At 45.7% G+C, this 25401-nt stretch overlaps 1 protein-coding gene across 5 annotated transcripts in view; it reads right to left on the bottom strand.

The window, feature by feature from the left end:
* Positions 1-25401, bottom strand: part of CCDC148 (coiled-coil domain containing 148) — a 161405-nt gene that overhangs the window by 45737 nt on the left and 90267 nt on the right. For all 5 annotated transcript variants that reach the window (XM_019480300.2, XM_019480307.2, XM_019480304.2 and 2 more), the window contains one exon: positions 2357-2497. In XM_019480300.2, the coding sequence (XP_019335845.1) occupies positions 2357-2497 (141 nt within the window). The remainder of the gene's footprint in view (positions 1-2356; positions 2498-25401) is intronic.

The raw sequence follows: 25401 nt of genomic DNA, 5'->3' as shown, positions 1-25401 counted from the left end.
ACTCCACTTGACACTGGCTGCCAACTAGACCTCAAGCCATTAATTACTACTCTCTGACCCTGATGCTCCAGCCAGTTTTCTATCCACCTTACAGTCCATTCATCCAGCCCATACCTCCTTAGCTTACCTGTGAAAATGTTGTGGGAGACTGTATCAAAAGCCTTGCTAAAATCAAGGTATATCACATCCATTGGTCTCTCCACATTCACAGAGCCAGTCACCTCATCATAGAAGGCAATTAGATTGGTCAGGCATGACTTGCCCCTGGTGAATCCATGCTGACTATTCCTAATCACTTTCTTCTCCTCCAAGTGTTTACAAATGGATTCCTTGAGGATGTGCTCTGTGATTTTTCCATGGACTGAGGTGAGGCTGATGGGACTGTAGTTCCCTGGATCTTCGTTTTTCCCCTTCTTAAATATGGGCACTGTGTTTGTCCTTTTCCAGTCATCCATGACCTCTCCTGCTCACCCAGAGTTTTGAAAGATGATGGCAGTGGCTCTGTAATCTCATCAGTCAACTCCCTCAGCATCCCTAGGTGCATCCCATCCAGCCCCATGGACTTGTATATGTCCAACTTCTCTAAACAGTGCCTAACCTGTTCTTTAGTCATTGTTGGCTGTTCACCTCCTCCCCAAACTGTGCTGCCAGGTGCAGTAGTCTGGGAGCTGACCTTGCCTGTGAAGACTGAGGCAAAAAAGGCATTGAGCACTTCAGCCTTTTCTACATCCTCTGTCACAAGGTTGTCTCCCCTATTCAGTAAGGGACCCACACTTTCCCTAATCTTCCTCTTGCTACCAACACACTTGTAGAAACCCTTCTTGTTACTCTTCACATCCCTTCCTAACTGCAACTCCTATTGTGCTTTGGCCTTCCTGACTTAATGCTTGCATGCCTGAGCAATGCTTTTATACTCCTCCCTATTTATTTGTTCAACATTCCACTTCTTATAAGCTTCCTTTTTTTTACTTAGTTTACTGAAGAGTTCCCTGCTAAGCCAAGTTAGTCTTCTGCCATATTTGCTTGTCTTCCTATGCATCAGGATGGTTTGTTCCTACACTCTCAGTAAGGCTTCTTTCAAGTATAGCCAAATCTCCTAGATTCTTCTCTCCCTCACAATGGCTTCCCAAGGGATCCTGCCAATGAATTTTCTGAGCAAGTCGAAGTCTGCTTTTCTGAAGTCCAGGGTCTTTACTTTGCTGCTCTCCATCCTTCCTTTCCTCAGGATCCTGAACTCAGTCATCTCATGGTCACTGCTGCCCAAGTTGCCATCCACTACTACTTTCCCCACCAATTTTTCCCTGTTTGTGAGCATAAGGTCAATAAGAGCATGGCCCCTAGTTGGCTTCTTCAGCACTCACACCAGGAAGTTTCCCCAATACTCTCCAAAAACTTCCAGGATTTCCTGTGCACTGCTGTATTGCCCTCCTAGCACATGTCAGGGTGATTGAAGTCTCCCATAAGAACCAGGGCTTTTGATTGGGAAACTTCTGCTAGGTGTTTGAAGAAAGCCTCCTCCACCACTTCCTCCTGGTCTGGTGGTCTATAGCAGACACCCACCACAACATCACCCTTGTTGCTTTCCCCTTTAACCCTAACCAGAGACTTTCAACAGGCCTATCTCCAGTTTCATACTGAAACTCTGAGCAATCATGTGGCTCTTTTATATAAAGTGGAACTCCTCCTCCTCGTCTTCCCTGCCTGTCCTTCATGAACAGTTTGATACATAGCTTTAAAAAAAAAATAATACTAAAGTGATTGAAGATTTTCAACTAGGTATTGTTCAGATTTTAAACAAAGTAATTTCCTGTGCACCAAATGAAAACTTAGAATAAGACAGTATATCTCTCTGCTGTCTTGAAAGAGTTAATATTAATATGTGCATCAGGCCCTCTGTTAAGAGAAGTCAATTGGAAAGTTTCCTGTGCTGTTCCAAGTGCAGTGTGCTATATTGCAGACAATATTTTGTGAGACTCATTTGCTGCATTGCAGCATACCTTACTGCAGCACTGGAAGCTTCAGTAGGTCTTTGCCATATTGCTCAATAATACAAATCTGTAAAAGAGCTAGAAATTCAGTAGTTTCTCTGCATTGATTTCCTCTACGAGACTGTGACAGTCACAGGCTATATGCCTGTATCTGTGCCTTTTTTTAGAAAAATGAGAAATTAACACAATCACTGTGGAAGTGCACGCAATTTTAATGCCAAAATGGGCATTGGCAAAGCTCCATTAAGCACTATATCTCTGCACAAATACCAAAGACTGTTAACAAAAAGTGTGAAGAATTGAGATGAGTTAGAGATTTTAGAGGCAATTAGACATAGTAACTCATTCAAATACCAAATTTCACATACTTTTTCTTTCTCCTCTGCTCTACAAATCATTTCCTTTTGTTTCTGTAGCCTTTCTTTTTCATCTTCCTTTTCTTTTCTCCTGGCAGCTATAGCAACTTCCAATCTGGCAGCCTCCTCTTGTTGTACTCTCCACTGCAGAACCTAAAAGAAAAGATTGAGAAAATCTTCACATGTAGATTGACCCATGATAAAAGAAATGTAACATCTTGACCCTGGAAACAAGACTTTGAACAGTGCAGAAACGCATTTTATACATTAAGTTTTATGGTTCAACAATACGCAATTACCTAATGAACATTGTTTCCCTATTGTAAGTCGGTCTTAATTCAGTGGCATAGTATTTAAGGAGCACAAACACATATGCAAATATAATAACTTTGGGTAAATTGTCAAAAGCATTTAAGTGGCATAGAAGACTGAGGTAAAAGAAGGTGGAGCTTCTCTACCTCTACAGCAAATTAGTTGCTCCATATGACTGCCTATGTAAGTAAACCCTTGCCCTCAGTAAAAGAAAGTTAACAGACAGGAGAGGAGTAGGTTTCCTCAGATTCGTTCTTGTTTACTATCAGGGAAGTATGTGCGCTGGGGCACTTAGCAAAGAGCAGCGAAAGCACTGGGAAGTTCCAGCCCCATTTGCTTTATGTTCACTTGTTCGTATGTCCATTCTCTCAGGGGTAGTCAGCACGCAGCTTTTTCTTTTAAGCAACTGTATACTCTGTTGTTGTTGCTGCTGCTGTTATTGGCTGAGTGAAGCTCTACCACATATCTCCCAGACCAGAGAGAATTGCTCCCACTCAAATACAAGGACCTTGGCTGCATCCTACATTAAACCAATTTTCTCCAGTCTCTCTGCAGGGGCTTGGACAGTGGAAAAATTCGTATATTAGAAGACAAAAAAGGTAGGTATTATGGCCATACTCACCCCTGAGAGACTGCCAGAAACAAAAGAAGCTTGTATAGAACAGTATACTTTAATAGCAGGGTGACCATATGTCCAGGATTTTGGAGGCTGGTCCCAGCCAGCTGGTGAGAATTAAAATGAGCATCCTAGAAACACAGGTGTGCGGGCCACAGTCTGGCAGGGAAGTGGAAAGGCAAGGAGTGGCATGGAGTGCCAGGCAGATAGGCAGGCAGGCACAGCTGCCAGTGCACCATGCCACCCCACCTCTGCCTGAAGCAGCACTGCTGACTTTGGGGGCGGGAGGCAGGAGAAATGTCCTGGATTTCCCACTCTCCCATATGGTCGCCCTATTTAATACCCAAAGGGCCCTGTTTACCCGTGGGACCAGTGGACAAAGATGAAAACTGGTTACAGAGAAAATAATTCCATAATTTGAAGAAGGGCTCCCTACGGGACTCTGACTTAAGCCCAAAGAACACCCAAGAGTGGTAAAGAAAGGCAGGTATTTTATTATTTTGTTTAGATATGTTTATTTCTTATATTAGTTAAACAGTCATTGATTTTTGAAACCCTTACAGGTCTCTTGGCTACATCTGTCCTTGAAGAGGTAAGCTAGAGACACAGAACACTTATAAGATTGAAAACTCTAGGAAAAGTTGTGCTTAAGCTGTGGTGGCAGGTCAGAACTGATTGTGGAAGATTCACACCTGGGCTGTGGGGTCTCATTTCCTGAGTAACAGATATAAAATCTGTGCCCAGAAAGTGTGTCAAAGCAGCCAAGGAAAGGGTCAACGGTGGTCCTATTCAGACAAGGGAAGTCAAAGGGCAGGTGGACCCAGGATGAAAAGACTCAAACATTGCAATCAGCAAATTCTACCAAGAATCTGGTCATTGTCCTGACTTCCATGGAATCTTTTTGGCATCAGTAACCAGACTACTATGGGAAAAAAATGTTTATTACCCTAATCCCTATATTTTTAGAAGAAAATTAAAAATTCAGAAGAAAGAAACAGGAGACAGTCAGAGCCCCTCACATTTACTGAGCAGTTTGAATTCATTTTGTAATTGTCTATAGATCAAAGCACCATATGATGGTATTTATTAGGGCTGTGCAAAACAGAACCACTTCGTTTCAACTTCTGTTTCACCATTTTGAAGGAACAGTGTTTTGTTTTGTCGTTTTGTTTCATTTCGAAGCACTGTTCCGTTTCGTTTAGTCTAAACTGTTTTGTTGTTTCGACGTGTTTCAACATTTAGCCCATAGGTTATAATAGGGAATCATGAAAATGCCAATTACTTTGTCATTTCTTGCCTGATTCAGATGAAAAATGCAGGGATGGCAGTTCCTTCCAAGGGCATGAAAGCTGCCCAGTTTCAAAGAGATAGGTGCAGGGGTTTTTGAGAAACTACACCTCAAACAGTTGAAAGCAAAACTCATATCACTTGCTGGCAGCAGCAGCCTGCTGTCATCCCGTGTGCAGATCTGGAGACCTGCACCCCCAAGAGGTCTGTGGAGCTGTGCTGGACTCCTTCCAGGGGTGCAGGCCCCTGGATCTGCACATGGGATGACATGAGGCTGCCACTGTCGCCTGGGATTGGCGCTGGGTGCAGCCCTTGCTCAGCGCTGGGAAGGCTGCTGCTGCTACTGGCCCCAGGCAGTAGTGGCAGCTTCCTGTCATCCTACATGCAGATCTGGGGGCCTGCGCCCCTCAGGAGGCCCGTGCTCAGTGGTGGTGCTGGGAATGTAGATGGGGAGGGCTACAACAAATTTTTGGGGTGGCAACAGCCCCCCTTCCACCACTGTGGCCTACCCCAAGCACTGGGAAGAGCCCAGTGTCACCCCTGCGACAACTCCGGGAGTGGCATATGCTGCCTGCCTGTAGCCACTGGGCTGCACCACTCCAGGGAGTTTGGGGCACAATGCATCCCAGTGACTGCAGGCAGGCAGCATCAGCCCCTCCTGGGGCTACAGCAGGGGCAGCACTGAGCCGTTCCCGGCACTCGGTGGCAGTGCTAGGAGGGCAGGTTCAGCTCCATGGAGCTGGCAGAGCCACTCGGAGCACAGCCCTGGCTCTCCCCACCTCCCACCACCAGGCTCCACTCCAAACAACTCTGTCAGCCTGCGGTGGTGAGAAGCCCCCACAGGTTCCAAGGCAGCTGGGGAAACCCCCAAGAGTGCTCACAGGGAACACACAGACTCCCCACACTCCAGGGAACCCACCTTTCTTAGCGCGGCTGGAGCCAGAACCGGAGCCGTGGCTGTGCAAGCTGGCATTATGCTGGCTCTTTAAACAGCTGTTGCCGAGGTGGGGAAACCCTAGGCTAATTGTGGCAGCTGCGGCAGCTGCCACAGGGAGTTCAAAAACCCTGCGGGAAGCTGGCAGGCATGGTGGAGAGAAGGAGAAAGCCAGCAGGGAGCACACCGGGCAGGCAGAGATTCCGGTGGCTGGCAGGAGTGTTGCCACAGGCACTGCGCCTGCACCTGGAGCAGGGAAAGCAGTGTCTCTGCGTTAGGCAGGGGGACGATCAGTCCCCACCCGCCTGCACTCAGGAATTCATAAAAGCGCCTCTCTCTCTCTGGTAGAGAGAGAGATGAGAGAGGTAACAGGAGCCCAGCCCTCTGGCATCAGGGTCTAGGGCTTCAGATGCCTTGACATCCTGGCAACTGACCGGTACCAAAGCTGAAGCCAAACCCTGCCAGTAAAAGGGGTTCACAGGGAATGACGGAAACAATGATACTAATGCCCAAGCAGTTGGCGAGTGGATGGGGTGTAGGGGAGGCAGACCCCTGAGGAACACCACAGTGCAAACGTGAGTACCTCCATCACTGGATCACCCAAGAAGAGGAACACCACTGAACCCCCTCCTTTCACTCTGTTGCAGAGCACTTAGGTGCACTGCTCCTAAGGGAGAAAACTGCTAGGGAAAGAGCCTTAGCAGTGAGTGACGAGCCCAGCTGCTGGTTGCCAGGGCAACCAGAGGAGGTCAGCTGACCAGAAGGGGCAGGGCCTGGCTCCCTTATAAAGCGCAGGGGCTGAGGCCAGGCTACCAGTCCCCTGCCAGTGGCCAAGGGGGAAGGAGCTCCCTCAGGGAAGAGAGGGGAAGCCTGACTGAAGAAGCAGCATCTGACACAGCTGAGGGATGGAGTATTCCCCAGGAGGCTGGAATATTGTTATAGCCGGGCGGCTTCCATTTAAGTTATAGTCAAAGGGCTTGCATTTTGTTTGCTGTTTGTTACCGGTGGTTTGGGTGAGGCTATTAGGGGTTAGAGGAGGCCTCATAGGGGACCCACAACAGCGTGGGGACCCCAGCACCAGCGAAGGTGCAGCACTGACCCCAGCCCCAGAAGGGGGGCAGTTGAGAGGCCCCAGAGAGAGGGGTGTTGATGAGAAGCCCCAGTGCGGGTGTGGTGAGCCCAAGAGAAGGGGGCAGCATTGGGAGAAGCCCTGTAGAGAAGGGGGCAGCATTATTGGGAGAAGTCCTAGAGAAGGGGGCAGCATTATTGGGAGAAGCCCCAGGAGAGGGGGCAGCATTGTGGAGAAGCCCCAGAGAGAGAGCACAGAGTGAGACAGTGCTGTGGAGAGCCCTAGTGCCAGAGAGGGCGCAGATCAAAAGAGGTAGGGCCCAGAGAGGACAAGGGGGCCAGATTATAAACAAGGCCCAGACCGAGCAACGTCAACTCCAGCTGCGAGGCTTGGGGTGTGGTAAAGAGGTGGTTGGAGCCATGCATAGCCCATAAGGCTAGGGTGCCCCTAAAGCACCCATTGCAAAGCGGGACCCACAAGGGGTCCAGGAAACCACGGGGTCCAAGTGTCCAGCAAGATGTGACCAAGAGGGCGTAAAAGGCAGCCTCCCAAATATATTTTGTCATCAAAGATGTGGCGGGCGAGAGTCAAGGGTGCCCACTGGGTCAACTTGGCACAGTAGAGCGGGGCTTAGGGAGATCACGGCCATTCTACTGGACCCCACGCCGTGACACACTCAATAACAACAAGTCATGGCAGAAAAGTTGAGGGATGCTCCGATAAAGGGGGATGGTATGGTATTCACCCTGCCCACTAGAGGCGCCTCACAGCCCCACAGAACTGAGCCTGGAAGCAGGAGGCAGGGGAGAGCCACTGACCAGGACTGCGCTTGATGTCAGGGCTGCACTCCGAGTGGCTCTGCCACTGGCTCTCCGCCACCTCCCACCACCAGGCTCAGCTCTGTGGAGCTGCAGAGCCTCCAGCCACAGCGCTGTGCTTGCCAGGGCTGTACTCGGAGCCAGGGCTGTGCTCCAAGTGGCTCCACCAGCTCCATGGAGCTCAGCGAGGCAGTGGGAGAGCCAGTGGCAGAGCCACTTAGAGCACAGCCCTGGTGAGCACAGCCCAGCAGTGCGAGGCTCTGCAGCCCCATGGAGCTGAGCCTGGCGGCAGGAGGCGGCAGAGAACCACTGGCCAGGGCTGCACTCGGAGCTAGGCTTGTGCTCAGAGCAGCTCCACCACTGGCTCTCCGCTTCCTCCCACCACCAGGCTCAGCTCTATGGGGCTGCGTAACTTCCTACCACCAGGCTGTGCTTGCCAGGACTACGCTCAGAGTGCCTCCACCACTAGGTCTCCTGCCAGCTCCTGCCGCCAGGCTCAGCTCCATGGGGCTGGTTGAGATGCTCAGAGCGCAGCTCTGGCTTTCCCCCACCTCCCAGGCTGCACTCGGAGTCACTCCGCCAGCCCCACAGAGCTGAGCCTGGCACCAGGAGGCGGGGGAGAGCCACTGGCCAGGGCTGTGCTTGGAGCCAGCGCTGAACTCCGAGCAGCTCTGCCACTGACTCTCCCACTGTCAGGCTGATCTCCATAGGGAAGACCCCGGCACAGCCCCCCAGCCCACAGACCTTCCATTGTAGCTGGCACTGGTGGCCCCCCAGGAAGAGCTGGGGTAAGCTGATCAGATAACTGGGGGAAAGATTGGAGAGCTGGGGAATCCAACTAAAATGTTCAGGGACCTGAACATTCCCCCAGCTCCTGGTTCAGTTCCCCAGCTCTCTGATCACTCCCCCCAGGTCTTCCGCAGGGGTGCGGGCCCCCGGATCTGCACGCTGGGTTTCAGCAGGCTACTGTTGCAGTTTCAGCAGAAGCCTACTGAAGCCCCATGTGCAGATTGGAGGCTGGCACCCCCTGGGAAGAGCTGGGGAAATGATCAGAGAGCTGGGGAATTGAAAAGGGAGCTAGTTGTCAGTATCAGAGCAGTCCTTCCCCACTTCACCCTTCATCTCCTTAGTTTCTGTTTAGGTACAGCAAGCCCAGCTTCGAAACTTGAAACGTTTTGAAACTTTTGAAATGTTTTGAGTGCCCTCATTTCATTTCAAATCTGTTTTGAAGCCTTTTGTTTCATTTCAATTTCACTGTTTTGAGCTCAAAATGCATCGAAACAGCTTTGAAATGAAACTCCCATCAAAATTTCACAGAGCCCTAGTATTTATTTAGACCTTCCACACAGACAACCATATCTCAGCTCTTCCTTTCTGATAACAGAATTTAAAATGCTGACACCCTGAATGACTGCTCTGATAGATTTAAAATAATAGCTGATAGAACCAGACAGAGTAGAGAATGAAGGCAGCTCCATTCCTTCTTCCCTTCCTAGTACATTGTCTACAATGATGGCAGGGATCTGCTCATCCCTTACAAGCAGTAGAAGAGTGGCATTTTTGAACCGGGGAGGTATGGGGTTGGGGCCATGAAGAAAGAAAAGAGCTGGAGAAGGGAAGTAAAGTTGGGGCTGGAAGGGAAAGAAGAGACCCTGGGTGGTAGGAGAATTAAAGACCAGCAGGGATGTGGAGAGTTTGTTTGGGGGATGCAAGAAAAGAGGAACCATGAGACTGGGGAATGGTTGTGGTCCGCAAAAAACATGGACTCAGTGTGCTAGCAAAGACACAAGCAGGAACTAAAGAAAGAAGAGAGTGAATGAAGATGGAAGCATGGACCTAGAATAGGGTGCATGGAGACATAGGGAGAAAAGCAGAGAGAAGAAATGAGAAGTTGGGACTATCTGTAAGGAACTGTGGATTTATGAGCTAGAAGGACTGCTAGAGGGAAGTGGTTGTGATTCTCAACCATACCTTTTACGGGTGAAGAAAAATTCTGATAAAGAGGTGAATTCCTGGGTTCAGGTAGGAAGTAGATTAGGAAATGAACAAACTGCAGGGTAAAGTACAAAACCCCATAGGTTTTTCTCTAGACCCAACGTGGGTCCTCACCCCACCAAACTGCAGAGGACAATGGAATCTCTTCAGTGACCTGCTGTTGCATATCATGGACAGTACAATATGATCCTCTCTTAGTGGTTGTTTAATTTGTTCAATTAATTTGAACAATCAAGTGGTCATTCATTAGCAACAGACTATATGACCTGGTAGGTATAAATTGGTAATACTGAAAAGCACATTAAGGGTGCATACAGATGTTTGGGGAGGTTAGGGAAAGGCTAGATTATGTTAAAAATGGCCACCAGATACAACTGAATTCACCCAGGTTACACTTAAGTCAATCTAAGTGCCAACTGTATAAAAGTTCCAGAAAGCTTAGAGTAGTTTAAAAATGGCCAACCCAATTTAAGTTAACTCTACCTCCAATGTAGTCTAACTCAGATTGGGTTAGCCATTTTTAAATGAGTCTAACTGTCCTGACTTTCTGACAGTTCTCAGTACAGCCTCAGGGCTGGGAAAGCCCAGCTGATAGCCCCAGTCCTAGGGCTGATCTTTCCCTACCCACCCCCTTGGCACAAAGATACTTTTAGCCTTTCCTCAACCCCTTGACCCACCCCCAGATGGACAACCCCTTCGTACAGACCAGTCAGCCCCCCTTCTTCCTCCAGTCCACCAAACCCCCCATCCTGTAAGCTGCTCCCAGTGCCAGTTTTTTTCAGTGGTTTGCCAGGGAAGGAGATTGTTCATTTGGGGATAGAGGGGAGATCAGGGGACTAAAAATAGCCCTTGGTCTCAGGGGGTGGGGGAAAGACTTTCCCAAGCCCCTCTGATTCTGCCAAAACCTCCCAGACCCCACTAACCCCCTGCTTGCCCTCCCAATCCCCCCCATGGACCTCACTAGCCCCCCACAGATGCTGCCTGTCCCCCAATCTCTCCAAATGCTCTGCCGACTCTGCTTGCCCCCTCAATCCCTTCCAATCACCCCCACAGATGCCACCTGCCGCCAATTCCCCAATCCCTCTGCAGACCCTGCTAGCCCCTCCGATCCCTACCATGGATGCTACCTTCCACCCAATTCCCCCATGAACACCCTGATTCCCCCTGTGCCTGCTTGCCCCCCAATCTTCCAACCTCCACCCCACCTCACCCCTGCTAGGTCTCCATCCCAATTTACCTTAGATAGAGTCACCATTTTTAACTCGCTCTAACCTCCCTGAATGTCTACACCTAGCTAAAGGCTAGAATTGAAACTATGCATCTAAAACCTCTTCCCCAGTACATCTATGGATTCACAGCAAAAATATCCTTTTTTTTTGTAAAATAGGTTTTTTTAAATGCCAAAAATACTCTGAGTTTTTTCTGTTTCAAAAAGTAATAGCATGTTATATGATATCAGAGAAATTGTATTAGGCATAACATAGAAAATAAGAAAAAATATAGAAGAACTGTATGATGTAATAAAGTAGATATTTCTTTTGTTGCATAACTGCTCCACGTACTGTATGCTGAAAAGACTCCGCATTTGTAAAACTAAACTGGCTATTTATTAAAAGAGCTATTTACAGAGATTCTGCAGCTGCAGCCAGCATCCTTGTAAAGCATCCTTTGAATCATTCTGCCTGCAACCTGTGATCCTCCCTCCATCGTTCATGCAGTTGCTACATCTTTCCTTTCAACAATTTTTGTTGCTGTTGCCTTTATTTCAAGTGTTTGTTAACTTGCTGGATCTGGTGGGGGCTAGTATATAGTACTTTGTGGTTTGATTGACAGTGATGGACCTGCTTCCATTCCATGGCTGCCTGCATGCTGGGCAGCGTTCTCTTGGTCATCTATATTATTTACTTCAAACTAGTTAATATTGGAGGTGCCTTCTATATCCTCCTGGATATAACTTTAGCCCTTCTCTCTGGCTCCATTGCCTATTTTCAGTCACTTTAATGCAAATGAAACTCCATTTTCCTAGTCTCAAAGGGTCTATTTTTAATTTCACCTAGTCCTCTAAGTGTCCATCTTCTTGAAATATTTCCCCAAATTCAGTTAGAATCTGAACAGGACTCATAGTGACTGATCTCTCTCTTCTTGTATGTTGAGGAGATTCTGGTACTGTACTGCAGACATCACTTGCACTGCCCTACTGCCCAGCACAAGACAGTATTCCTATGTGTCAGCTACTATAAATGCTAGCTGATGTTTCTTTTTCATCGTTTTTCAATCAACACCCTTCATTTGCTGGTGAAGTCTGAATAGTTTTATTGTGTACCACCAGCCTTTAGTAATATTTCTTCAGCCACATATTGCTATTTAGCATGTCTTGGGGCTCCATATTGTAGCTATCTCCACAATTCAGATGGAATCAAATTGATCACTGATCTAACAACAGAGTTGAAAATATGGCAGGAAAATGATTGGCAGCCACCTTCTGTAGGCCCTATAGTGTAGGTCCTGTAGGGTATATATTTAGTGGCTTGTGATTTGTTGAAATCAGGTAGAAATTCTCTGTTTCACTGGGAGCTGTCACTCAACCACTGCATGCACTACCACTTCTTTCAATGTACTAGCTATGGCTTTGGGATATAGAGTGGTTCTTTCCCACAACTCCTCTGCATTATCCATGCTCCATGACCCTACTTCACAAAAAATCCCATCATACATTTGTGTGCAACCAGACTCATACACACATGTGCAAATAGGCTTTCTGCTTCTCTGCTTCCACCCGTTCCCAGTAAAACCAGCTCTGTCTCAAGAAAGCCCTAACAGGATACAAGTGCAGTCGTATGAGCCCCATATCATCATAACTTCCCATCTGTTTGTCCACAGGGGATCATGAAAACATGGGCAGATCCAGAAATTATTGAAGTGGGGTATGCCACACCATGCCCTCAGGCCACAGTATGGCTGGAGCCCCCAGGTCTGCCAGGGATACCAGGGAGCCAGACAGTGAGCAGGAATACAAAGAACAGGGTGGGGGTGGAAAGGAATGTGCCCCAGGCCAACACTGCTGCTACTGCCCCTGGATGACTCAGAGGGAATGGTGGAAGTAGAACTGCTCTTGCTCCACTCCAGCTGGGGGGCTGTGGACAGCTAGAGATTTGGCAGGGCACAGCTGCTGTGGTAGCACACAGCTTCCTCCTTCCAGCTCCCTGCTCACCCCTCCCCCCCTGTGTCTCCTGCTGGCCAAAGACTGAAGTAAAGAAGGCTCCCTGAAGCATGGGGCAGGCGTGGCTCTAGAGCTCCCCCCATGCCTGTCAGCCAAGGACAGAGCTTACTGTGAGCAGGTTCCTCCTTCCAATGTCTGCTCCCAGCCAGCATGGGACATCCTCTGTGGTGGGGGAGAGAAGGGAGCAGGCACTGAAAAGAGGAACCTGCGTGCTGCTGCTGCTGTCCCCTGCTGAACCTTGCACCCCATACAACCGCCGCCCACAGGTGGAGTGAGGCAGGAGCAGCTCCGGGGCATCCCTGGTGCCTGGATCAGCTGGGGATGGCAGTGGCAGGAGGGGGGCGATCCACCTCACCTCCCCAAATCTACACCCGCATGAAAGAGATCACGCCTCTGTGGTTAGCCTTCTCTTGCACCTATCTAGTGAGCTGTTTGTCCTGGAAGAGGCCAAAGAAAGGCTGCCAGCAGTCCTGGAACACTGGTTAAAACACTAGTTAGCTGGAGTACTAGTTAAATACTACAGAAAAGGCCTGTCTTAACCAAACCAGGTCTCAGCCAGAGGAGCTGCAAGAGAACCTGCAGCTGCTCAGCTGTGCCTGCCTCCCCTCCCCCCCCCCCGCGATCCGAATCACCGAATCTCTCCAAATTGGTGCCAAATCTTCCAAAGCCAATTCAGCTGAATCAATTCAGGACAATGATCTGAATCTCCAAATCGAATCACTGTCCTCCAAATCGTCTGAATCCGAATCAAATACTTCCCTTTTCATACAGGCCTAATGGCTACAATGCTAAGAGCAGCTGAAACCTCTTTTAAATGTTCAGTTAATAAAGAGCCAGTTTACTTTCAGAAGTGTGGACTCATGTGCCTATGAGTATGTGGAGGAAAAATGTTTGTGAATGATCGTGAAGCAAGCAAACACGAGTTATCAAACATACTGGCTACATATGTGTAGGGCTATGGCCACACTGTGGCAACAAGCAGTGTAAGTGGCTATTTCATGTTAAACTATTTTTACATAGAAATGTTAGACTGGAATTCACAATTGTATGTTCTGAAAAGGAAACAAAAGTTTGTTGTAACCCTCCCTGCTTCAGTTCTTGTTTTTCATGGTCTATCTTTCCAATCTCCCAGGTGCCACATGTACTTTTTGACTTGATAATTCAAAAAGCAAACTTCTTTTGAATTATATTACATTATATTAGTTTAGTTTATATGACAATGGCAAACACTATACTTTTATTCTAACCCCCCCCCCCCAAAATTCTTTAAGTGGCTCATCTATAGGTTTGCTACAATATCTGGGGGCCAGCTTGACTACTAATGGACCTGTCCCCATTAGACACCTGTTATTGTTTTTATAATTCACTGCTAATGAGAAATGACACATTAACATAAATAACCCTCAGACATAAGTATTGCACCATAAATAGCTCTAGACAGCAGTCTTGAATCATTTCATTTTTTTTAAAAGAGAACTAACTATGATCATAAGAAAGTAGAGCCGGAAGGGACCTCATGAAGTCGTCTAGTCTAGCCCAGTGCTCAAGGCAGAAGCATCCCTGACTAAACAAACCCAGTCTGTTCAAACTGTTCTTGAAAATTTCCAAGAATGGAGATTCTGCAACTTCTCTAGATAGCCTGTTCCAGTGCTTGACCACCACCATAGTCAGCAAGTTCCTCCTAATCTCCAACCTAATTTTCCTCTGCTGCAGGTTGAGTCCTGCTCCCAACAACCACAGAAAAAAGCCCATATCCATTCTCTTTATAATCACCCTTCAGGTATTTGAAAACTATTATCAAATCCCCCCCTCAACCATCTCTTCTCCAGACAAAATAATCCTAGTTCTTTCAGTCTTTTTTCATAGGTTGTACTTCCCCGACTTTTAATAGTTTTTGTTACTTTCCACTGGACTCTTTCCAATTTGCCTACATCTTGATTGAAATGTTGGACCTAAAACTGGAAATAGTACTCCAAATGAGGCCTCACCAGTGCTGAAGAGTGGAAGAATCATTTCTCTTGATTTACATATGATTCTTTTGTTAAAAAAACCCAGTATGCGGTTGGCCTTTTTTGCAACAAGAACATACTGTTGACTTATATTTAAGTTATGGTTTACTTAACTCGCAGGTCCTTTTCTGCAATACTGCAGCCGAGCCAGTCATTCTCCAATCTGTATGTGTGCGTGCAATTATTCTGTACCAAATGCAGGGCTTTGCACTTGTCCTTGTTGCATCTCATCTAGTTGAATGTAGACTATTTCTCCAGTCTATCCAGGTCAATCTGGACCCTGGGCCTGGCCTACTACGTATCTGCAGCTGCACTCAACTTGTTGTCATGTGCAAATTTGCTAAGAGTACACTCAGTTCCATTGTCCAAATCATTAATGAAGATGTTAAACAACATCAGGCCCAGAACAGACCCCTGAGAAACCCCACTTGATTCTTCCTCCTAACTAGACATTGAGGCATTGATAAATACTCGTTGAACACAATAATTCAATCTGTTATGTATCTCCCAGACAGTACTTTCATTTAGGCTGTATTTCCTTAACTTAATTAAAACATTGTGGGAGACCATGTCAAAATTCTTGCCAAAAGTCAAGGTATATCACAGCTATTGCTCTCCACCCATCCATAGAACCTGTCCCATATTATAGAAGGAAATCAGGTTGGTCGGGCACGATTTGCTCTGACTGAAGTAAAAAAGGTAGTACATATTTCAGCCTTCTTTGCATCATCATAATTAGATTGCCTTCTGCATTCAGTAAGGGACCTATGGTTTCTTTGGTTTGCCTCTTAATTTTGACATGCTTGTAGAATCCCTTTTTGTTGCCTTTTATGTCCCTTTCCAGTTGAACCTCAAATCATACCTTGGCCTGCACACCCATGCAATAGTTTTATACTCTTCTCTAGTATTATGACCAAGTATCCATTTTTATAGGATTCCTTTTTGAGCTTCAACTCAAACAGATTGTCATCTAGACAGCCTGGTCTTATTTTGTACTTGCCATTTTTCTGTTGTACTGGAATTGCTTAATACTGGGTCCTTAAAGGGGCCTCCTTAAAATACAGGCAGCTGTCCTGGCCTCCTTTTCCCTCAGACTTGCCTCCCAAGGGATCCTACCCATCAGTCCTGAAGTTTGTTGATGTCTGCCTTTCTGAATTCCAGTGTCTTTATTCTGCTGCCCTCCTTCTTTCCTCCCCTTAGAACAGGGGTAGGCAAAATGGCAGATCCAGCTGGCAGCCAGACTCCATTTCTCAGCAGCCTCTGCCTGCGTTGCTGTGACCAGTTTCCATGGAGACCACCAGGTGAGGCACATGACTGAGCAGGGAGCTGCTCTGGGACTGGGGCTGAGATCTTGCAGCAGTGACAGCATGGTCCAGAGCTGGGGCAGAGCTGCGATCCATGGCTCCATGGAAACCCTGGCCTCATGCTGTCATAGCTTTTCCACTTCCGAGGTTCTCCATCAAAACCAGCCACAGCAACGAGGGCAGAGGCTGCTGAGAAATGGAGTCTGCTGCAGACCAGACTTTGCTCACCCCTGCCTTAGAATCTTGAACTCTGTCACTTCCTGGTCACTGTCACCCAAGATACCGTCGCATTCTCAATCAATTCCTCCCTGTTTGGAAGCAGCAAGTCAAGAAGATGTCCCCCTTGTTGGCTTGTCTACCATCTGTATCAAAATTTCTCTCTGAGACACTCCAAGAATTTGCTTTTCTGCTTGTGCAGTGCTGTGTTTCCCTACCAGCAAATGACCTGATAATTAAACTCTCCCATGAAAACAAGGTCCTGTAATTTGGAAGTTTCCATCAATTGGTTAAAGAAGGCTTTGTCCACCTCTTTCTCCTGGCTTGGTCACTTATAAAAAATGCCCACCGTGACTTCCACCATCTGACCTTTACCCAGAGGCTATCAACAGACCTACTTTCCACTTCATGCTGCACTTCAGGACATGTGTACATCTTTTATATATAGGTCAACACCTCCTCCTTTTCTGATGTATCCCACTTATCGTGTGTGGAAATCAGTTACCTGAAGTTCCTAACAGCCAGTAACTGAGAGAAGAGATGGGCAAAATGTTTGACAACTAGTAAATTCACTGGAAAACTTGGTTTCAGTCATCCCATATATAGAGGGGGGGAGAAGGAGAGGGAGAGAGAAAGAATGAATTTGAATATATAATGAATTTGAGACAAGCGTACTATATAGTTAAAACTGGGTGGAAATATGCCAGACGTGTCCCGTTTCAGCAGTACAGGGGACTGGCAAAGCACCTAGGGCAAAGCAGAAGTGGCAACTTCCAGTTCACAATCACGAACACATGGCTGCCAGCAGCAGTCACTTTCTTTCATTCCTCCCCTCCCCTCCCTCAAGTCAGCGCCCCTGGCCGTTGTTGCCCCTATTACCCCTGCTAGTTACACCACTGCCTGTTCCATCCTGTAGCTCAAGATGTAGGATATCAAAGTTAATTTTCTCCTGCATGCAAAGGGAATACATCACCTGTTAATATTGCTTCATTATAAAAATAAGCAGGTTGGAGGCCAGTGTTTTGCTTCCAGAGTGAGTGTCCTGATCTCTTTTCTAAACTGTAGAATAGCCTGAGGCAGTGCTTCATCAGTTTTTACGGTTGGAGGTGTGACACTCTCCTGAGAAAGAGCAGGTCAGGAGCTCTCTATCCAGAGGGACTAAGACACTGAACTTGGGAACGGGGATACCTAGGTTCGAGGCTTTGCTCTAGGACTACTTGTCTGCACAACACAGAAAAGAATTATCAGAATATGTTGAGAATCTCCTTCCTTCTCCCTCCCCCGACATCCTATTACCAGGTGATTCCTCTTGGCTGTTGAGGTTTCAAATCTACAAATGCATGGAGGAAAGAATGGATCCTGGGTCTCAAACATGTTTGGCAAGTGCCCTAAAACCCGAGACACTGGGCAAGAGGAGGAAACTGCCTTGTCCTCTAAGTGTTTAGTGAGTCTAGCCATCAATTTCTTTATTTGTTCTTACAAGTACCCACAAAGAAATGGTTTGTTTTTGGTGAGCTGGAACATTATGATGCCACACAACATTTTTAGTTATATATTTTTTGGGGAAAAATTAAAAATAAATTAAATTCAATTTGATCCAAACCAAAAGGAGTTTTTTAATAGTTCAGCAGTCAAACCAAAAAAAAAATCAATTAGTCACACAGTCCTACTTGAGAGTATCTTAACCCATATTTCCTAATATTTTCTAGTAAACAATATAGGCCATAAATATAATAGAGATGTGCAATAGTGGACTACAAGAATACCTCATATGGTTGAATTTTTTTCTTTATAATATGTACTGTATCTATGCTGAAATGACAATGTGAACTACACTGAGTAGCTGTGAAACTGGTGCAAAATGATCAATAATCTAGGAATTTTACTGACAAAATGATCCTCACCTCTACTAAAGTGATAAATCTATACAATTTTATAATAGGTATAATTATAGCCAGGTTCTACAGTAGGCGATCATATTTTCAATGATATTTATTTTCCCCATATCCTTTTTTCTCTAAAGAAGAACCTACATTTTTAAAACATACACATACCTGTTTTCCCTTTTTATGCCCATGCAAACACAATTTTGTCCTCACTACTATGCTCCTTCCTAGCTTTCTTATGCTCTTTATCCTCTTCTTTCTCAACATAGAGCCCCATCCCTCTATACGAAGTCATTTATTCACAAGTTAAATAAATTAAGGAGCTAAATAGATGTCTTATGATCTGATCCTGTTGTTCCTGAAGTCACTGCCAACACTCCCAATAACATCATTAGGAAAAGAACTGGGCCCTTAGTCAGCTGGTTTCTTAAAGTTCATTTTCAGAAGAATCAAAAAGGCAGTGACTTTGTGGTCCAGCATAGGAAGGGTGTTCAATATGGAGGGGCATTATCGAAGAAAGCAAGATCAGCAGGCAAGAAAGATCTAAAACAGTTAGTATTACAAAAGTTCTGAAGGGAATCATAGAAGGCAAGCAACACTTAACTGTGAATCAATTTGGAAACAAGAAAAGAAGAAGTACACAGAATATTCAAAAACTATATAATAGGAAGTTCCACCAAGAAACATTTATTGTACAGTTTCTATAGCACAGACTTTCTAATAGTAATTTCAGCACTAGATGGAGTCTAAGCAATTTGGTGCTTCTAGAAACTGCTCCACTTGGCAAGAATGTATAATGGGTAAGTGAGGGCTTGAAAAGAAAATGCTGTTTAACAGATGTTTATCAGATAGATCCCACAGAGGAAGTCTAGGGGTTTGGGCATGTCTCATGCAGAGAGAATGACAATCTGATTACGGTATTTCTGAGTTGTATAAGAATAAGATAACCAGTAGGTGGGCAAAGAAATCAATAGCAAAGCAATAGCATAAAGCAGATAGGCTTCCAAGTAAAATGTCAACAAAAGAAAGAATGGCCTAGAAGAACTTTACAATATCCTTCTTAATGAAAAGCAGCTAATTACAGTTTTAAGGCAATTTGAATAGAAATATGGAATGATAATGATAAAGGAAAGGGATTGGGGAAGATCATTATAGTGGCACTTGGTAGAATATTATAGTAAAGGTGGCTACTTTCATAAGACCCTATTTTCTGGGGCTTAGCTATAATACTTTGATGAAAATTCCCTCCCAGTGTGAAACATGTAACACAAGGTCTTTGCCTAAATGGGGATTTTAAAAAAATGAAAGCAATCTATTTGCAGTATAAGTGTGTAAAATAAAAGGTTGAGTAGTTTCAGTTGCATTATATGGTCCTCTAATAAGCTAAAACAGAATCATTTTGAAAATGAACCTTTGAAAGACATTATCATTTTCAAGTCACCTTTGAGGAGGTTTAAAAAGTGAATAAAATAAAGGAGCATTCATGAGGCCTAAAAGCTTTCTAACAACATACACTGAATAAATGAAGTCCATTAATACTGACAATTTTAATTAACAATATTACTTTTAAACTGAAGGTAAAATAAACTGCTAAAGTATTCTAAGAAAATCTGAACTCATAAAATCTGTATGGTTGGGATTTTCTGAAGTGAAGTGAAAAAAATCAGTTTAGATTTGTGCAATTCAAACATATAATTTACTCTTGAGGCTACTGTTAGAAAAAATAGAATATTTAAGCTTTAAGCTTGTCTTCCCAAGTCCCATTTAATATAAGTTTGCATATCATATCAATCTTTAAATTAGAAACAGAACCTTCAATAAAGAGTTGTTGGGATATGACTAGACAGCAGGCATATGCCTTATATACAGGCTCCTTGGGGGCTTCCATTCTGCTTCCTCCATTGAATCGGTGCCCAAGGCTAGTGCCCTGGTTGTCCCCCCTCCCCCCAAATTATGCTAGTGGCCAGATCCCTGATTCTAGGGCTCACTTTTCCTCGTATAAGCTTGTATACTTTATAGTGTCCTCTTTTTAGTGTATTCACATATGTCTTCCTCTAACACCCTATTGAATCAAAGGCAGAAACTTCAATGTTTGGGCATACCTTCAGTTCTTCAGTGCTTTTATTTGAACATACGAGTGTACCTCAGCATCAAACAAACCAAAACTTCACTCAGTTGACAGACATTATTTGTGCACCACAGTTCCCCCAAATCAACTGATAAGCCAAATTATATTGCTAAATTACAAGTTGTATACATTGCCTAAATTCCAATCTAAAGTAAGCTTGTCAGCTTCCCCACTGCATATAATCACCTTTTTTTACATTTATCTAGTTCTTTTGGTTTTTATTTACTTGGTTTATCACCATGGAATTTAGTCACTTCCACCACAGTACTTGAGCACCTAAGATGAAAACTCAGCCCAGGTAGAGACATTACACATAAAACCAGTATAAGTGACCAGAAACCAGTCTAAACCTTTAACAGAACAGAAATTCAGTACACATAAACTGGTTTAAAAATGGCTGAACCCGGTCTAAGATAGATCTGGATGGATATAGTATAGAAATCATAGAAAAATAGGTTTGGAAGGGACCTCAGGAGGTCATCTAGTCCAGCCTCCTGCTCAAAGCAGGACCATCCCCAACTAGATCATCTCAGCCAAAGCTCTGTCTAGCCGGGTCTTAAAAGTCTCCCAGGATGGAGAGTCCACAACCTCTCTGGGTAACCTGTTTCAGTGTTTTACTACCCTCCTAGAGAGAAAATTCTTCCTAATATCTAACGTAAACTTCCCTTGCTTCAGCTTCAGACCATTGCTCTTTGTTCTATCATCTGCCACCAATGAGAAAAGTCTAGCTCCATCCTCTTTTGAACCCCACTTCAGATAGTTGAAGGCTGCTATAAAATGCCCTCTCAGTCTTCTCTTCTGTAGACTAAATAAGCCCAATTCCCTCAGCCTCTCCTCAGAAGTCATGTGCCCCAGTCATGTGTTTCAGTCACTCTGAATCCTAGCCCTACCCTGCAGTATATCTGTTATTCCCCCCAGTTTGGTATTATCTGCAAACATGCTAAGCGTGCACTCTATGCCACCTTCCAGGTTGTAAATGAAGACACTGAACAAAACCAGCCCCAGGACCAACCCCTGGGGCATTCTACTTGATACCAGCTGCCAGCTAGACATCGAGCCATTGATTACTAACATCAGACTTAATCAGTTAATGTAAGACCAGTCTATCAAACTTCTGTACCAGATTCCCCATCAAATCATGATAGGTTGCTGCCTGCCAGCATCCCAGGTGCCTTTGGGAGTCATTGCTAATCTTCCCTGGCAAAGAGCTAGTTGTCACCTGCATGCAGGACAGAGGCAGGGGGAGTGGGAGGCTTGTGAACTACTGGGAGAGGAAGTGGTGCACACCACATTCCCAGCCGAGGTCTTGGGGCACAGAGCATCCCTCCCCTATCCTCATTCCATCTGAGCCCCAGGACCATGCACTGGAGCAACTCCAGGAAGGGCTCAGAGGATTTCCTCCTCCAGAGCCAGTGCTAAGTTCACAGCTGAAGCTGCTTGCCCTATAGCTGTGGGGCTCCAGTCCCTGGAGGCAGAGGACAGTCATGTCCTTGCAGGTGCAGGGCAAGTGTCTTCAGCTGGGAACCCAGTTCTGGCTCCAGGGGAAGGGTGTGGGGGGTGTGGAATCCACCAAGCCCTTCCCAGATCTGCTCCAGCACATGGTCCTGGGGTTCAGACATAAGTGGGACAGGGGAGGGACACTGTGCCCCACCAACCAGGACCAGGAACGTGGGGTGCACCACTGGAACTCCTCAGCAGCTCACGAGCCCTGATCCCTCCCACCTCTGTCCTGCCTCTGTTGCACCCCTACTCTGGACAAAGCCCAGGGGCCCCCCATGTCATCATGAGCAGGGTGAGCTTGCCTCCCTCCACTGCCTGCATGCAGCTTACAGCTGTCTGACAGAAGAAGCAGAAGAAGGCATGTGCCTAGCAGCCGATCAGGGATGACCTGCCACTCAGTTGCATTCATCTGCCCTTGGCAGTCTCCAGCATGCTGGGAGACATGCAGGAGTGTCCCCAAACTGCTGGCCGCAGCCACCACAGACAGCCATTATACCCTGCCCTCTTCCTTCATGAAAAGGAAAACTTGTGTTCCATTCACTCATGAACTAATGTAGTCTGCTTAGAGAAACCAGCATAACTTAGTTTGAATCCTCCTCAGGGTTTTGAATGTCTTCACCTAGCTTCATTACCAAGTACTAATTTGATGCCCCCATTAACAGCTCCTCTATTTATCATCTAACTGGTTCAAGTAAAATGAACAGGATGAAAAACTTAATTATACTGTTCCATAGGCTAGGGACAGACATTCAAAAGGCTCAAGCCTAATTGATTCAATCTTTGCAGGTTAGTCTAACCTGAAGAGACTTCATTGATTTGCAAGTGGATACACATTCACTTTTGAGTCAGGAAATGCAGGCACATGCTTGCAGTGGCTCAGGCTAGAAGCCAAGGGTGCTAAAGCAAGCTCTCCCTTCCCTTCCACAGTACTGAGCTGAGGGGGGGAGGGGCATGGCCAGTCCCCAACAAGGCACTATGATTAGGGACAGGTTTAAACATCCACCCTGGCCTGCATAGTCCCCAGCTGGGGTGTGCCTAAATGGGGAGGAGGAAGCAGTCCTTGCCAGGTTTTTCCCTGTTTGCTGCTTGGAAGGGACGCAGCCCCTTGCTAGGACTCTGAGGCAGAGAGCCAGCAGGGAGCTGATCAGAACACAAAGCTTATCAGCCCATCAAGAAAACAAGCCTCTCTCATTAGTTCAAGCACTTCTTAAACAGCTTTTTCCAAGGCATTTGCAAGGAAGAATAGAGGAACATTACCAGCTGACCTGTTGATTAGTTCCAGAAAGCCATAAGTGGATACTGTTTTGTCTGCCTTTGTTCCAGTGAAATTGGAGACACAGACACCTCTCAGCATTAGCTAGCATAGGGGTGGTGTGACCAGATGCCAGCTGGGATCCGTGCCACTGCGGCCCCTGCTATGGGAGAGGTGGGGATCCCTGCTTGAGCAGTGAGTGACAGGAGGGTAGGGCAGGGGGAACCAGGCAGATATTTCTGTGCCTGCAGTCTCCACCTCCTTTTTACCCAGCTGGAGCTCCAGCTAGGGAGGAGATGAGCAGGGCCAGCCCTGTTCTCTGGAGCAGGCAGACAGCCCAGCCGAGCCCAATACTTAACCAGTATTAAATGGAGATAGTGAAGAAACCTGCACTGGGGATGGGTAGAGAACCTAATGTCTTTTTACCCCCTCTCCACAACTTTTATGTTGAAGAAAGCAATCATTTTCTTTTTCCAGTTCATAGCAAAATTCAAGCTGGCTGTCAAGTACCTATGTTGAAAATAAATACTGCTTTTTCAAAGAAGCTCTACTGGCACCATTTTTTCCCCTTTATTATAAGCAATATAATGATTCTTTTACCTTCAAATGATAATAGGGGTTAGAGATTCATAACTCTATGGAAACTCAGTATAATCAGAGCAGCTGGTGCTGATGATGGTGAAAATGCAGATTAGATTTCTAATTCTTCTCATTTCCTGACTAAGTCTGAATATCTACAATTCTAAATGTGACTTCTGTTGGGCAACAGGACCTAAGCTAACCATAGAAAATGCCATATTTACTTGAATATAAGACAACCCTGAATATAAGATGACCCCCACTCCATACTTAGACTCTATATATGGAAAATGTATACATTTATTATAATTTTCCAGGTATAGAATCTAATTATTGGAGGTGTGCCTTGAATTTGTCCCCCTCCTACTGCTATAACACAGAAAATAAATTGGGGGGGGTCAGGTAGGTAGCCCCCTTGCCCTCTGCTCCAACTCCTTCCCCACTCCTTTTTGTCTGCTCTCTATTTCAAGCCAGGGGTGAATCCAACACCCAGCACTGTTCAGTATGTGTGAGTGTACATGGCCCATACCTCCCCCACAGCTCATAAGTGGATCCATGTGCTAATTAGCCTCCCACTCATGACTGGAACTAGGTGTTCTTGTTATAAGTCCCAAGATCCTCCAAAAACTTGTGCAGTAGAGGTGCAGAAACTGGTCTGGCTCCAGTCCACAGAGGATAGGGCCACACTAATCATATGCAAGAGGCTGACAAAGAAGGCAATCGAGGGATTCTGGGTGAACAATTTGGACCCCATTTGCTGATGCTTGCCAGACATTCAAGGGTGGTAAAAAAATAGGAATCATTGGAAATAGGAAAGGAATGCATAGCTCAGTTGTGGGAATGAAGAAGTCAAAATGTATTCAATGTAGTGGCTCACTATGACTTAAAAGTCAGAGGGGGACTGAGCACAATGGGCACTAATATACTTTATTCAGACCAGCTGCACTAACCTATCTTTGTGAAAGGCTCCCATCAGCTTCTCTCTAGCTTGCTCCTGCGGCCATATGGCTAAGGGCAAACGAAACCTGGGGGCATCCAAACCCCAAGCCTCCAGGCTTGGGCCTGCATGTAGAATGCCTGCCAAATGATTTGGGAACACCTGAAGCCCCAGGTGGGGGTGGAGGATGTGTGCCATTAGTAGGGCCACATATGGTTCTTGAATGGCTCTTGGATTTGGAATTGGCTGATTTGGCTTGGAATACAACAAATTTTCCTTAAAAAAAAAAAAAAAAAAGAAAAAAAGTTCCCATCAGCATCTTGGTCTTTTTGCCTAATATCAAATGTAGCATTTTTGGCACTAAGGGGAGGGTGTCAGGGGTGGCTCAGGCTCCTCTGGTACTGGCCTGGTATTGCAGTACCTCAAGGTCTGGTGCCAGTTCCCTGTGGAGAGATTAACTGCCCATTTTTTTTAAGGGCCATACATAAAACAGGTCCTCATCAGTATGCTTGCCCAATATGGACCATGTGTTTTATAATCATGTTCAGTGTTGGCTGCATTTAATCAACTTCATAGTTGGTTTCCATTACTGAGCACATGCTGCTTTTGGCAGTAGTCTAATGATAGGCAATGTATTTAATGAGATTTCCTTGTATGTGAAAGTAAGACGAGGGGCTTTTTCCCCCATGATGACTGGAGGAAAAAAACCTTGTCTTGTATTTTAGTAAATAAGAAAAAGCAGCTGTGCCATCTGTAAGTAAAAAAATTATAGTCTTCTAGGAGGGGAGAAAAAAATCAAAATTTTCACTTCTAGAAAACTTTAACCTTTTATTTAAGCAGAATTCAAGGTTAGCAGGAATTTTCAAGAGCTGAGTTTCTGTACTCATCTCTCTCCTCCTTACCAAATCAGTTTTATACACATTTTATCACTAGCTGAAAAACTAAGAATCAGATTACTTTAAATTGGTATCATACAATGATACACACACTTCCCC

The sequence above is a fragment of the Alligator mississippiensis genome, chromosome 4, assembly GCF_030867095.1.
Source record: "Alligator mississippiensis isolate rAllMis1 chromosome 4, rAllMis1, whole genome shotgun sequence".
Taxonomy (NCBI): domain Eukaryota; kingdom Metazoa; phylum Chordata; order Crocodylia; family Alligatoridae; genus Alligator; species Alligator mississippiensis.
This window is presented reverse-complemented; position numbering and strand designations above follow the sequence as displayed.